Source organism: Cololabis saira, chromosome 7 (genome assembly GCF_033807715.1).
Source record: "Cololabis saira isolate AMF1-May2022 chromosome 7, fColSai1.1, whole genome shotgun sequence".
NCBI lineage: Eukaryota > Metazoa > Chordata > Actinopteri > Beloniformes > Belonidae > Cololabis > Cololabis saira.
Genome location: NC_084593.1, coordinates 15,158,791 through 15,171,420, shown reverse-complemented (window position 1 = coordinate 15,171,420; position 12,630 = coordinate 15,158,791). Strand labels below are relative to the sequence as shown.

Here is a 12,630-nt window from a genome sequence, read left to right as displayed (position 1 = left end):
ACTTAAATCCTTAAAGTTTTTCTAAGGCAGTACAAGTTATTGTCACTGGAGAGTGAGAATTATGACGCTCTTTTAATAAACAAGGAACTGCAGTGTAATTTCACATAAAAATTAGAATCTTTCATAAAAAGTAACTTGAGTTGATGTTTTATACCAGACGGCCATTCTTGCAAAGGACAGCGACACTTTGTTGGAAGAATTCAAATTCCCGTTGTCTGAAAACTCTTAAAAATACCATTGTATCAAGTCAAGGAAGTCGCATAAGAAAAAGATTCATGAGCTACAGAAACTTTTATGAAACTATCCATCTAAGAGTGAAGTGAACCATAAGGGATTTCTTTTTTTAACACATGGAGTTACCGTAACTGTTTAAAGACTAATGGTGTGTTATATATTAATCTGTAATTCCAGAAATAATCATTCTTTTCAAATAATAAAGGTATTTTTAAAATATGGTCTTAAATGATCACGTTTGCGTCTGCTAAAGGTAGCAAAGCTAGAATCTCAAAAAGAGACCAGGAGTTTAAAAAAATGAAGATGCATTTCCTTTCAGAGATTAATAAAGTATTTTTGAATTTGGATTGAGACACTGAGGTCATGGCTGGATACGCATTTTGTTCTCTGCAACGCTGCAACTAATAGCATGGCAAATTCATAAAAAAAAAAAACATTAATGGTATCAAAATTATGTAACAGGAGAGTGGATTGAAATATAAGGTCTCAGATGAACATACTTATTATACTGAACATCATACTCTTCTTTGAAACCACTGGAGACTCTGTTTGACAGCCACATGCAGAAATGTATACGGTCTGGATAAGTGTTAAACACACACGATGCCAGCAGCACTCCCAAGTCCTCACCACAGTATGCACCACATCCTCCATCCCCACCGCAGTTGTAGCTGACATGTGACAGACTCGCCTCTCTGGCTGAGGGTCCTTCTGGTGTTTTCTGACATATATTCTCTTTGACTTTCCTCTCTTTGGAGATATAAGGTTTCCTTTAAAACAACAAAATACTTGACTTTTTTTTTTCTTTTTGCACAAACGCGCCATCAACTAATACAAACATAACTCCAGTCAGGACTAGTCAGTTAGTTTAAGAAGTGGTAAGAGTGTTATATCTGTGTCAGTCAAGGAAAATAACTCAGAAGTAACAGAAAACTGTGTTGCTGTTGTAGACAAAAACAAAAGGAAAAGATGACTTCTCAGGCCAGTTTCCTTCTTCCCCTTTATGTTTGGGAATCTTTTACCTCCATCCTGTTGTTTACTGCATCAACTATAACAACCAAATTGAAAACAAATTGTAAAAACCGCTAAAAGACACTTGAGTTTGTGGAAAACATTAAATAAAAGCCTTGAAAGGGGATAATGAAGGGAATTCTACGAATTCATGCAAAAGCCAATTGGTACTTAAGTCCGGTATTGATTTGAGGAGGTGAGGGTCTGGAAGATTTCAGAAGAGAAACGGAGCAGGAACTCATCTGGATTCAGTATTTTGCTGCAAAACAATTCAGTTGTGTAAACCTTTCGCTACAACAGGAAATAAAAGGTCACTCTAGCGAGTCTGGCAACCACCTCAAAGTGGGAGTCACAAAATATGTTAAGTGCATGTGTATATCTGTGGATTTAGTCAGCGCTGGTGTGTGTCCCACAAACCGAGACTTCAGCCACAATGATTTATTACCCCCCGATAAAAAGCGGACATAATGGGCCACTGTTCAGTGTGCATGAGTTATGAGGGTGGTGATGAGTTAACTTTCCTTTTTCAAATGTCACCGACTCCAAACAGACTGGACTCTGCAGCCCAAACAATTACTACTGGAAAACGGACGGAGGTTGAGTGAGTGCAAGCCGCCTGTGTGAGCATGTAGGTGTTTTAGTTTGTTTTTGTAGGAAACGTGACCATATGGAAATCATTAGATGTGGGCTGATTCAGCATGCTGCCATATTTGTGTGTTTGCACGCGAGTGTGTAGGTCTGTCACCTCCAGGTTGAGTAAGTCAAACTCCGCCCCTGGCCTCCACCCACGTCAACGCAGAAAGTCAAACCCAATCGTCCTACAAGGCACAAGTGTCCTCACAACTAAGGTTTACAATGACAGATGCAAAATGAGTCATGAGTGCTAAAAAGCTGAAAAGTAACCTATGATGACAATTGAATATACTTCTTCAGTCTTCAGCACAGAGTTGCTGCTTTTCCTTTTACACTCCGTGGGCCTAAGTTATGACACCCTTACAGTGAGATTTGGCAAGATGTATTTATACACACACATTCTAATACAGAGTTTAAAAGAGTAATGGTAAAATGTATCAGATGAAAAAAAACTATACAACTTCCTACATAAATCAAAGACAAAAGGCTGGTCCAATAGTCCAGCTAATAAAAAAGTAGCTGGAAGATTCTGACAATATTAGATTTACATCTTTAACCTCATTAGTCATATTTGCTAGTATAGAGACCCACGGTGTCATCCGGTGAAATGACACTCTACCAGAGGTACGGAGAACTGTTGGCTGTGCATCCAAAGCTGCTGAACACATTATCCCGTTAAAGAGCCACTTACAAAGTGTAAGAAGAGGAGAGTGGAGGAGGGAAAGCCAAAGTGAGAGGGCATGGAGGTGATCAGATAGAGGGCTTGAGGGAAGGAGTGGGGCAAACTGGAGAAGGGAGTGGAGTAAGAGGTGGAAAGGGGGGGTTAAAGGAAAGAAAGAAGGGAGGAAGAGGAGGGTGAACCTCCTGAAAGACATAAATAGGCAAAAGAGGACCTAAAGCTTCGCAGTCACTCGTCCCGACAGCCACATCCACTGCTCTCCTCTCCCCCTTTCCTCACTCCCAGCCCTCCTCTCCACTCATCTGCTGCAAATCTTCCTTCATCTGGAATCTTGAGCAAAACCTGTGAGTAATTTTAATACCATGCTTTTACTTTGTTTCTATAAGACTGTATAACAATTACCCTGAACCATATAAGTTGAAAGGCAACATTTTACATTTGCATAAAGATTTTCAGAACAGCAAAGTGACGGACAAGTGTAGAAGGTTTAGCAGTGCAAATGCATGTCAAAACATCCCATGAACTGTGTGTAGCGCTGTGAACAACTGCATGAGCGTGCCGTTGATTCATCAGGAGACATTGACATCAATATGATATGGCTTACTAAGTGATTGAGTGAGGAATCAAGGCCGGAGGAGTTATTGACAGAGTATGAAAGACGTGAATATTGACGGCCAAGTTGATGCTCCATCACTGACAGACGACAGGATGAGTTATAGAAATGTGTTTTAATCAATGCCAGATCTCCTGCTAACTCCTCATTCATGAACTGACTAAAAGTCAGCTTATTGATGAGAAGTCAGTGGGGAACAGTGTAGGTTTAAGTAGAAAAAAAAGACACCTGACTCACACGCAGCACTTGTAAAAGCCCACACTCATGGTGCAGCCTGACATCTTAGATTTATCTTAGTTTGTCCATTTATATCTAAGATCAGACAACAAGAGGACAGAACAGCATTTACGTCTGACATTAGCAAAAGAAAAATAACTGCAAATGCACAACACCTGTGTTCTGTAAAAGGAACTTGAAGTAAACTTTTGAAATGTTGCTTAACAGAATATAAACATCGGACATGTTTTCATTAACTAGTTTGAGGTTAATTAACTAGTCTGGAGTTTAACAGCTAAGCTTCATGTAAGAGATGCGGCTCATTGAGCATGCAGCTGAAAAAAACAGTGTGGTAGCCAGAAACTAAATCTTAAAGAAGACATAAAACAAGGCAGCCGTGTAACGAAGACGTCTTGGGGAATCGCTCTCATCTGAGTACAATGTTCTGTGATCAATTCAAAAAGTACTGCCCATATATAAGCTGTAGAAGTAGAAACCGCTTATCATTCTTGAGATCAGACATGTGAGCAGCACTGAACACAGCTGGTTTGTACTGGGCACTTCCACATCCCTTCCCTTCACATTTACTGGTTATAAAAACCTATAGGAGCAATTAAAGAAGTTATTCCTATTTTCTCATTTACATCATCTCTCTCTCTCTGTCTCTCTCTCGCCCTTCACAGAAAACATTTGAACATAAACATGTTTTTTCTCCACTTCTTGCATCTCCTTCAGGTCTTCTATTCTCCCAACTCTATCATGGAAACCCCAACAAATTCTCTCTCCTTCCCTGAGATCCTCCGCCACCTGCTCATGGTGATGTTGACCCTGGGCCAGGGTGTTCGTCCGATGCCCGTTCCTACCGACGTGCCCATGTGCGCAGTCTCAGAACCAGCTCAGTACAGAATAACGTTCACCGGTAAATGGACCCAAGCAGCTTTCCCAAAGCAGTACCCTGTGTACCGGCCCCCTGCACAGTGGTCCAACCTCATTGGTAGGTGCACCAACACTTTCTTCTTTTTTTCCCATGTAAATTATTGTCAAATCCTATAACGAGGAGCAGATTCATCACGCACTTTGGAAGTTAGAGTAAAAATCCATGTGACATTAATTTATCATCAGCAACTGGAACTAACTACAAATGTTTCCTGGTCTCAAGTCAAGTCAAGTCAACTTTATTTATACAGCACATTTAAATTTAAGTGTTTCACAGGGTAAAAGAAGAAAAACAGGAAATACATCGTATAAAGTAACATGAAATGGTAGTAAAATTTTATGTCATAAAATCACATAAGTTAAATCACTTAAATGATAAAGCTATTAAAACTACTAAAACCGGTTTAGATAAAAGACTTAATCTGAGACAAAAGCCAGGGGAAAAGATAAGTCTTGATAAAGATTTAAAACCCAGTGGGAGAGGAGAAAAGACAGCAACGATCATACAGAAGAAATTGCTGTTACCTGTCAATCGAAAAAGAGTCATACCGACATTTACAATCAAACGGGATTTTAATTTTTGTGAAAAAACAAGTGGAAAACAGTGAAGACAGTTTTCTCTGAAGTGGACGTTGCAGCGAGTTCAGCCCAAGGTCAGGACTCTGTAACACTCACAGAGACTGTATATATATATATATATATATATATATATATATATATATATATATATATATATATATATACATATATATATATACTGTGTATATATATATATATATATATATATATATATATATATATATATATATATATATACTGTATATATATATATATATATATATATATATATATACATACTGTATATACTGTATATACACACAACAGTAAAACATGACTTACAAGAAAAACAACAAAAGACTGAGCATAAACAAATATCCACCAACCTCAATGATCTGAATAAACCTCTTAAAATAAAAAGTGGGTAAAAATTCTTCCACAATGATGCAAGACAATGAAAGTTTCAAAAATAAAAATCATCATTTTAAATTATTTCTGTTGAACATGGTTCAACAAGCAATAAATTATAGGGTGGGCATAACTTTTCACACACTGCTTCTGCTCTTTTGCTTAGTTTTTGTTAAATAAACATTATTTCAATTGAATATCCCAGTGTCATATTTCTTCCAAGTCTGAATGCACCTGATATGTAAAACTTAATGTTGCTTAATGGATAAAAGCAAAACCCAGCAGGACACTACTAATACCTGCTGCAGCAATTACTACAATCCTTCATGCTGTTCTCTCTGCTCCAGGGGTGACCCACAGTTCCGACTACCACATGTGGCAACGTAATGAGTTTGCCAGCAATGGAGTGAGGGAGTTTTCGGAGAAAGGCGAAGCCTGGACGCTCATGAAGGAAGTCGAGACGGCCGGCGAACGCATCCAGAGCGTTTATGGGATCTTCTCTGCTCCTGCTGTTGTGGGAGGAACGGGCCAGATGAGCACTGAGTTTGAGGTCCTCGCCAGACACTCTTATGTAAGTATCTCCAACAACAGTCTCTCTTCAGTCTGGGTCAGGGCATTGAGTACAGGGGGACCTCACTGCTGACAGGTCAGTAAATAATACAGGATGGTGTCTTCAGTCCGCTCTAGAGAGCCAATGATGCGGGTAAATCAATCAAGAAAGCTGTCGTTTTTCTTAAGTTAAAGGGGACCTATTATGAAAAACAGGTTTTTTCTTGCTTTAACATATATAAAGTGGTCTCCCCTCAGCCTGCCAACTCAGAGAAGGAGGAAAGAAACCACATTCTGCAGTGTCTGTACAGCCGCCCGGATGAGCCGTCCAGTGTGATGTGGCTTCTACGAGCCGTTCAGATTCTGCTCCCGTCGTTACGTAACCAAAATGAAATTCACATCGGTTGGCCTCCGATGCATGAAACCACGTCCACAACTAACTCCGCCGGCCGGAGCTTCCGCCATTTTTTCGTAGCGGTGTATCGCGTCATTCAGGCAGACAATCAGCACAGAGCCTCATTATCATAGCCTCCCCACCCACTCAGAATCCTGCATAGATAATGAGGTTAGAGAATGGGAAGATAAAGACATGGCTCAGAGGCTGAATTTCTAATTTATTTAGCAAAAACAATCAGAAGCTTGTTTTTAAGACATTCAAGGCCTGTTTAAAATAGGTATTAGATGCCATAAAATGTCCCCTTTAAAGATAAAATGCCTTTAACAGTATATTGATACAATAACACAGAGTGTTTATGCAAAATTAATTATGATAATGCAGCAAAACAGTTAATGCTCCAATACCATGACAGTAGCCAAATTGTAGACTGTACAATTTTTGGCACTAATTAATTAAATGTGTTTTGTGACACATAAATGCTGAAAACCACAAAAAAAGAGCCTCTTTTTTTAACCAAAGTGTTATATTCTGCAACAAGGGGGTCATGGCTCTGTTTCAGCGCTTTCTACAGTAGAGGTAATAGTAAGGTTTATATGTTAATAATACATTTGTATGGGGGACCAGTGTACAAACTCTTCCCTGTTATGAAAACAAAATCCACAGTTTTCCTGGGTAAACAAAGCTAGCTTTTGCATCGGGGTGCATTTTGTGATGGTCCTGCAACAACAACCTGTTGCTGCTCTATAGGATTATTTACCCAGTGATTTGAAGCAGTTCCCGATAAGTTACAAAAGCCGGAACTGCATGGCTTGTTTGGGAATAATAACTGAGGGCAATTCACGCAGCTTCTATGTTTCAAATGACAGCAGCATGCAACATCCGTTACTCACCCCGACACCTGCTCAGCTCTCCACTTGTTCTCATCTCAGCAAAATGTAAATATCCTCAAGTTGACATCATTTCCATTAATTATTTATCTTTTTGGGTTGCTTTTAGAGGCTATGGATATTATGACAAGGATGTGTTCTACCATATGCATTTCCATTAGCAATTTTTGATTTCTTCCACATCCAGGCCCCTAGGTGTATAATCCTTGTTCTTAATAATTAGTAATAGTAAAAATTCATTTTTATCCCTTGTGAACTTCAGAGCAGTGTTTTTTCGTGTTTGTTTAATAACCAAAAACCTTGTTCTTGCAGCCTTTTTCTATACTTGAATAAGCTTTATTTGTCAGTATATATCTCATGAAACACAGTCCCCTGCTCTTAACCCATCACTAGTTGCATTAAGGGCAGTGGGCTGCCATTTTCCCAGCACCCAGGGAGCAGTTCGGGGGTTAAGGGCCACTAAGCTCGAGGGCCCATAGCGGTTCACCTCAGTTGCCACCCGGGGGACTTAAACCTGCCTCCTCCAGACCCAGATTCAGCTCTGCCCGTCCCTCCAAGCCACAAGGCTACCACTTTAAGCTGTTGGGGTTGTTAACCTGCAAGGTGCACTTTAGACTTCCCTCTGGTGAGTCTTTTGCTACGTCTTAAAATAAGGAACAAATCTGTATTGGCCTTAGGAATAGGAATAGGAACAGGAGTGCTAGAACGGTACGATAAACCTTGACCCAGTTAGTCCAGTAAAAAAATTAGACATGGTGAGGAGTCCATTGTGGTCGTAATGCAGAAAGACACTTGTCACATCTTACTCAATTAAGAATAACAAATTCATGTGAAATCTCACGTAGGAACAAAGTAGGAACAAAAACGTCCACAAAAAAAAAAAAGAAAATACTGACACATCTTCTTATTTTACTTCTGCTTTCTCTATCTCTACTCTCCACCTCCTTCCCTATTTTATACTTCCTCCATCTGCAGTTGTCGTTTATCGTGCGGCTCGTTCCTAGCCCGGACTGGTTTGTGGGCGTGGACAGCGTTGACCTGTGTGATGGCGATCAGTGGAAAGACAGTGTGACTCTGGAGCTCTTCCCATACGACGCAGGAACTGACAGCGGCTTCACATTCTCTTCTCCCAACTTTGAAACAATCCCGCAAGACAAAATCTCAGAAGTGAGTCAACAACTACATCAATCCAAAGTTACAATCACTCACAGTGGGAGTACAACCACAAGCTCCACAAGTGGCAGATAAAGTTGACATAATTTACTACATTTTAGATCTCTTCTTAAGCTTATGACAATTTGTATATGCTGTTTTATACGCTGCTTTTGTCAAAAGGGTAAATGAAGTAGTCAAATGAATTTTGGACAGCTGTTCTCATGTTGTGCAAATTTTATGAAGAAGATGAAGAAGAGTACATTTTTGAATTGGTTAAGACTCAAACGACACTTGAAGTAAAGAACAAATTTAGCATCTGCTCAGTCCCCAATGAAAGATAAAAGCTTAGGCTGGTTCATCAAATATTAAAGTTGTTATTTACACAACAATTGCTGCAGGCATGTTAGCCTGGGGTAAAAAAGACAATTTGACTACTTCATCACAGAGTATGCAACCATAAAGGGTATTATTTTTTCTTAATAAGATGTTTCTTAGTGTTATTTTAGCTCAATCTTTATGTGGTCTGCACATTATACCATCGATTTTTATCAGTACTTTCTGTTAATATTTGTTGCTGTCCTACAAAGTGTGACTATTGGCTATTTTGCAAGCATATTTCCACTTACCATCTGTTACTTCTTGTTTATTATTCCCTGCTATAGATCACTTCCTCTTTCCCCAGCCATCCTGCCAATTCCTTCTTCTATCCCCGTGTGAAGCACCTACCTCCCATTGCCAAGGTCACGTTCACAAAAATAAAGAAAACTAATCAGATCATAGGCCTTCCAGTGGAGCCCACCCAGTCCAACCTTCTGCCGACAGGAAATGAGATCGAAGACAAGCTCATAAGTAGGTCGATAAGCAAACACATTCACGATTATTCTCCTCATATGATTGCTTTTTTTGGGTTTTTTTTTTTTTAAATCATATGATTGCTTAAAAGTAAATGAGATATGATATCTGCATTCATTAAAAAAAAAGATTAATACTAAATGGTTAAATATAAGCACTTGTGGGGGACATAGTATATGTGTGTGGCAGGTAAGGTTTTACAACAGCAGAGAAGTACATTGTAGTATGTTCAGGGTGGTTGGAAAACGTTTTTTTCCTACTGGCACCAAGCACACGGATGACAAAGCAGCCTTTTTTCACATAGAGCCAAAGCTGGTCAGCACAAAAAGGGCAGAACAGGGCATCTTTATAATGCTCCAATGTGTTTAAACAAGGCAACATATAACACTTCAAACAGCATATGCAGTAATGTACAATGTACATATAGTACATGTAATAGATAGTGAAGAAGAGGAAAAATAAAAAAATTGCATGCCACATGTTTTGCCAATTGCAAATAAATAAATAAAGGTTAGAAATGCGTATGTTGTGCTGACTCATGAAAGCATTTGGGAAACATTACAGGCCACACACAAACCCAATTACTTCCAAGCAGAAACCAGAGAAGCCAGCCATGTGCAGGGCTTCAGAAAACGCCTGGGGCACATCTGGCACTGAGCAAAAAGGCAAAATAGAAAAGATGCAAGATGTTAGGGATCACTTTTTGAAAACTATGTGGAAATGACGTACAGCTGTGTTCTGACACCATGTGGGACCCACATACACAGAGGTTTATCCAGAAATTAACTTATTCAGATGTTGGCAACCAGATTAAGACCTTGCTTTATTGTGTGGTGGTAATAATTAGAAGTCTGTCAGCAAGAAGAATAAGATCATTGTAGAAGGAAGATGAAAGCTGTTTCAAATCACGAGAAATTCAAAGTATAAAGACGTCAAAAAAAGATTTTACACACATCGTGACTGATGTAGATTGATTGGGGAAATACAATCTTTTCTGTATACACCCACATATACTCTAAATGTAGTCTTGACAAGTAAAAGATTTTTTCAAAGGGAAATGTAACGTCATGTCAATCTGGCTAAAGAGCTTACAGTGTGGTAATAAGATTCAGTGTTGACCATGACTGTAAAACTTGAGTCAGCATCACAGAATACAAGCTTGTTCCCTTGACTACCCAGCAACAAACAACCAATCGTTGCCAGGAATCTGTTGGGGTTTCCTGCCCCAATTCCAATACTCCATCCTGTGCCTCCATCTGTTCCTCTTTCCATCCTTCCCCTCCCCAGCAATCCATCTCTTTTGTGTCCTTTCCCCAGAGACTGTACAGAATCTTAAATTCTATCAGTGAAACACTACACTTCATTTGTAAATCTGCTTTTGCATATTTTATCAACTGGTCCTTCTACTCTCACTAATGGACACACAGGGTGAAAGGAAGATGTGGAAATCAGGCCTGACTTGACATCCATGTTCAGACCCTGAACTGATGTTTCATCCATGCACTTTTCACAACGCCTCCGGTTCTTCTGTTTTTCCACTTTTTAACCCACAACTGCAATACATATCAGCTTTAAGCTCACGACTCGGTTGCGTAAAGTAGCTTAACAGTTTCATAGATGTTGATGAAAGGTCAGCTAAAGTAAAAAAGCAAAAGCAAAATACAAAAAAAAATCATTAAATTAATTAACAAATACCTTATTGTTCAAGCCCGATTGTGTATTACAGTTTGATTTCCCTTTAGAAATGTGTAAAATATATATATATATATATATATCTGTTGCTTATTGTGATGAAAGAGATGAAAGAGTTATTCTGGCTAAGAACAAACAAATTCAGCAGAAAAAAGTGAAGATTCAATAAAAATAGTAACTCCAGCAGCATATCAGCTGCCAAGATTTTAATTATTTCTAAAAAAAAAAAAAGAAGCAGTTTTAAAAAAATATATAGGCATAAAAACTAATAAATATTATCCACTCACAAATTCCCCTCTCACTGCAAAAACTCAAAATCTTACCATGAATATTTGTCTTATTTCTAGTTAAAATGTCTCATTTTTAGTCAAAAAATCTCATTACACTTAAAACAAGAGTCATTACCAGAAAAATAACTTGTTATTTGACAATTTTCACCTGTTTCAAGTAAATTTTCACTTGCAATAAGTAGAAAAATCTGCCAGTGGGACAAGATTTATCTTCTCATTAAAAGCAAAAAAATCTTGTTCCACTGGCAGATTTTTCTACTTATTTTAAGTGAAAACCTACTTGAAACAGGTGAAAATTGTGATGAGTCTTGTTTTAAGTATAATGAGATTTTTTTGACTAAAAATGAGACATTTTAACTAGAAATAAGACGAATATTCTTGTTAAGATTTTGAGTTTTTGCAGTGGCTTCCAAATATTTTTCAGGAATAACGTTCCTCCACTTGAGCTGGAAAGCGCAATCAGGGGGACGATAAGTGACTGTTGTATCCCTCTCTGTGCAGACACCCCTCTGGACTGCGAGGTGTCGGTCTGGTCTCCGTGGGGCTTGTGCAAAGGCAAGTGTGGAGACTCAGGTGTGCAGCACCGCACGCGTTACGTCATCATGCATGCAGCCAACAACGGCGCAGCCTGCCCCCTGCTGGAGGAGGAGAGGAAGTGCTTCCCGGACAACTGCTTATGACTAAGCCAGGACAGGAGGGAGGCAAAGAAGAGGAAGGAGAGAAGAAAGAAGAGAGAGAGGAAATCCAGGAATGGGAGGAAGGGACACAGACGAACAAGCAACTATAAAAGGTCTGCCGTATATTCGCACGAGGCATAAGCTTTAAGAACAACCATTTCCTTTCATACCGACTGAATTTCAGTCATCGAGGGAAAGAGTGACTGGAAAGAAGAATTGTCCTCCTCAGGTCATTGTGATACGACTGAAAGTGCTGAAAAGGTGTAGTTTGGCAAAAGAGCTACTAGATACCACTTTAGTCTTGTCAGATTATCAGGTGGCCTGGAGATAAAACGGTAAGGTTTTAACGGGGCCATAAGCTGAAAACATGATAACTATGTATGTCTAGACATTTCTTTGTGAAGTATCTTTTTAAATGGTATCATTTAAAAACCAAATAATATCAGACTAGAGATACGTGAGAACAAGAGAACCAATTGAAAGTTTACATGTTTACAAGCATATTGTAGTTGTTTTCCTTCAGAAAAAACATTTTTATTCACAGGATTTTACCCTGTGGTGTACAGTATATGAAATAGGAAAGTTATAATTTGTATTCCAATACATTATGTCATTAAGATATACATATAAAATATAAAACAGGTTTTTGTAATAAAAAAGAAAACATGCAAGAAATTTGGAAAAAAAATGTATATGCCTTCTGTAAAGATCAATAAAGTGTAAATATTTCATATCGTATTGTGTCTTCTGATTATTGTTTCATTAATACAGAATATTTTTTTGTGTTTTACTATCAAACCTTAAGTAATAGCTGTAATTACAGAGCAGGAACTATTTTTAGCG

General features: G+C 38.6%; 1 protein-coding gene across 1 annotated transcript; it reads left to right on the top strand.

The window, feature by feature from the left end:
- The first annotated feature begins 2,697 nt into the window (after nucleotides 1–2,697).
- Nucleotides 2,698–12,501, top strand: spon2b (spondin 2b, extracellular matrix protein). The gene is made up of 6 exons (XM_061726172.1): nucleotides 2,698–2,901; nucleotides 4,122–4,380; nucleotides 5,636–5,859; nucleotides 8,097–8,288; nucleotides 8,939–9,125; nucleotides 11,612–12,501. The coding sequence occupies exons 2-6, from the start codon at nucleotides 4,146–4,148 to the stop codon at nucleotides 11,788–11,790; spliced, it is 1,017 nt and encodes a 338-aa protein (XP_061582156.1). The 5' UTR covers nucleotides 2,698–2,901; nucleotides 4,122–4,145; the 3' UTR covers nucleotides 11,791–12,501.
- The last annotated feature ends 129 nt before the right edge of the window (nucleotides 12,502–12,630 follow it).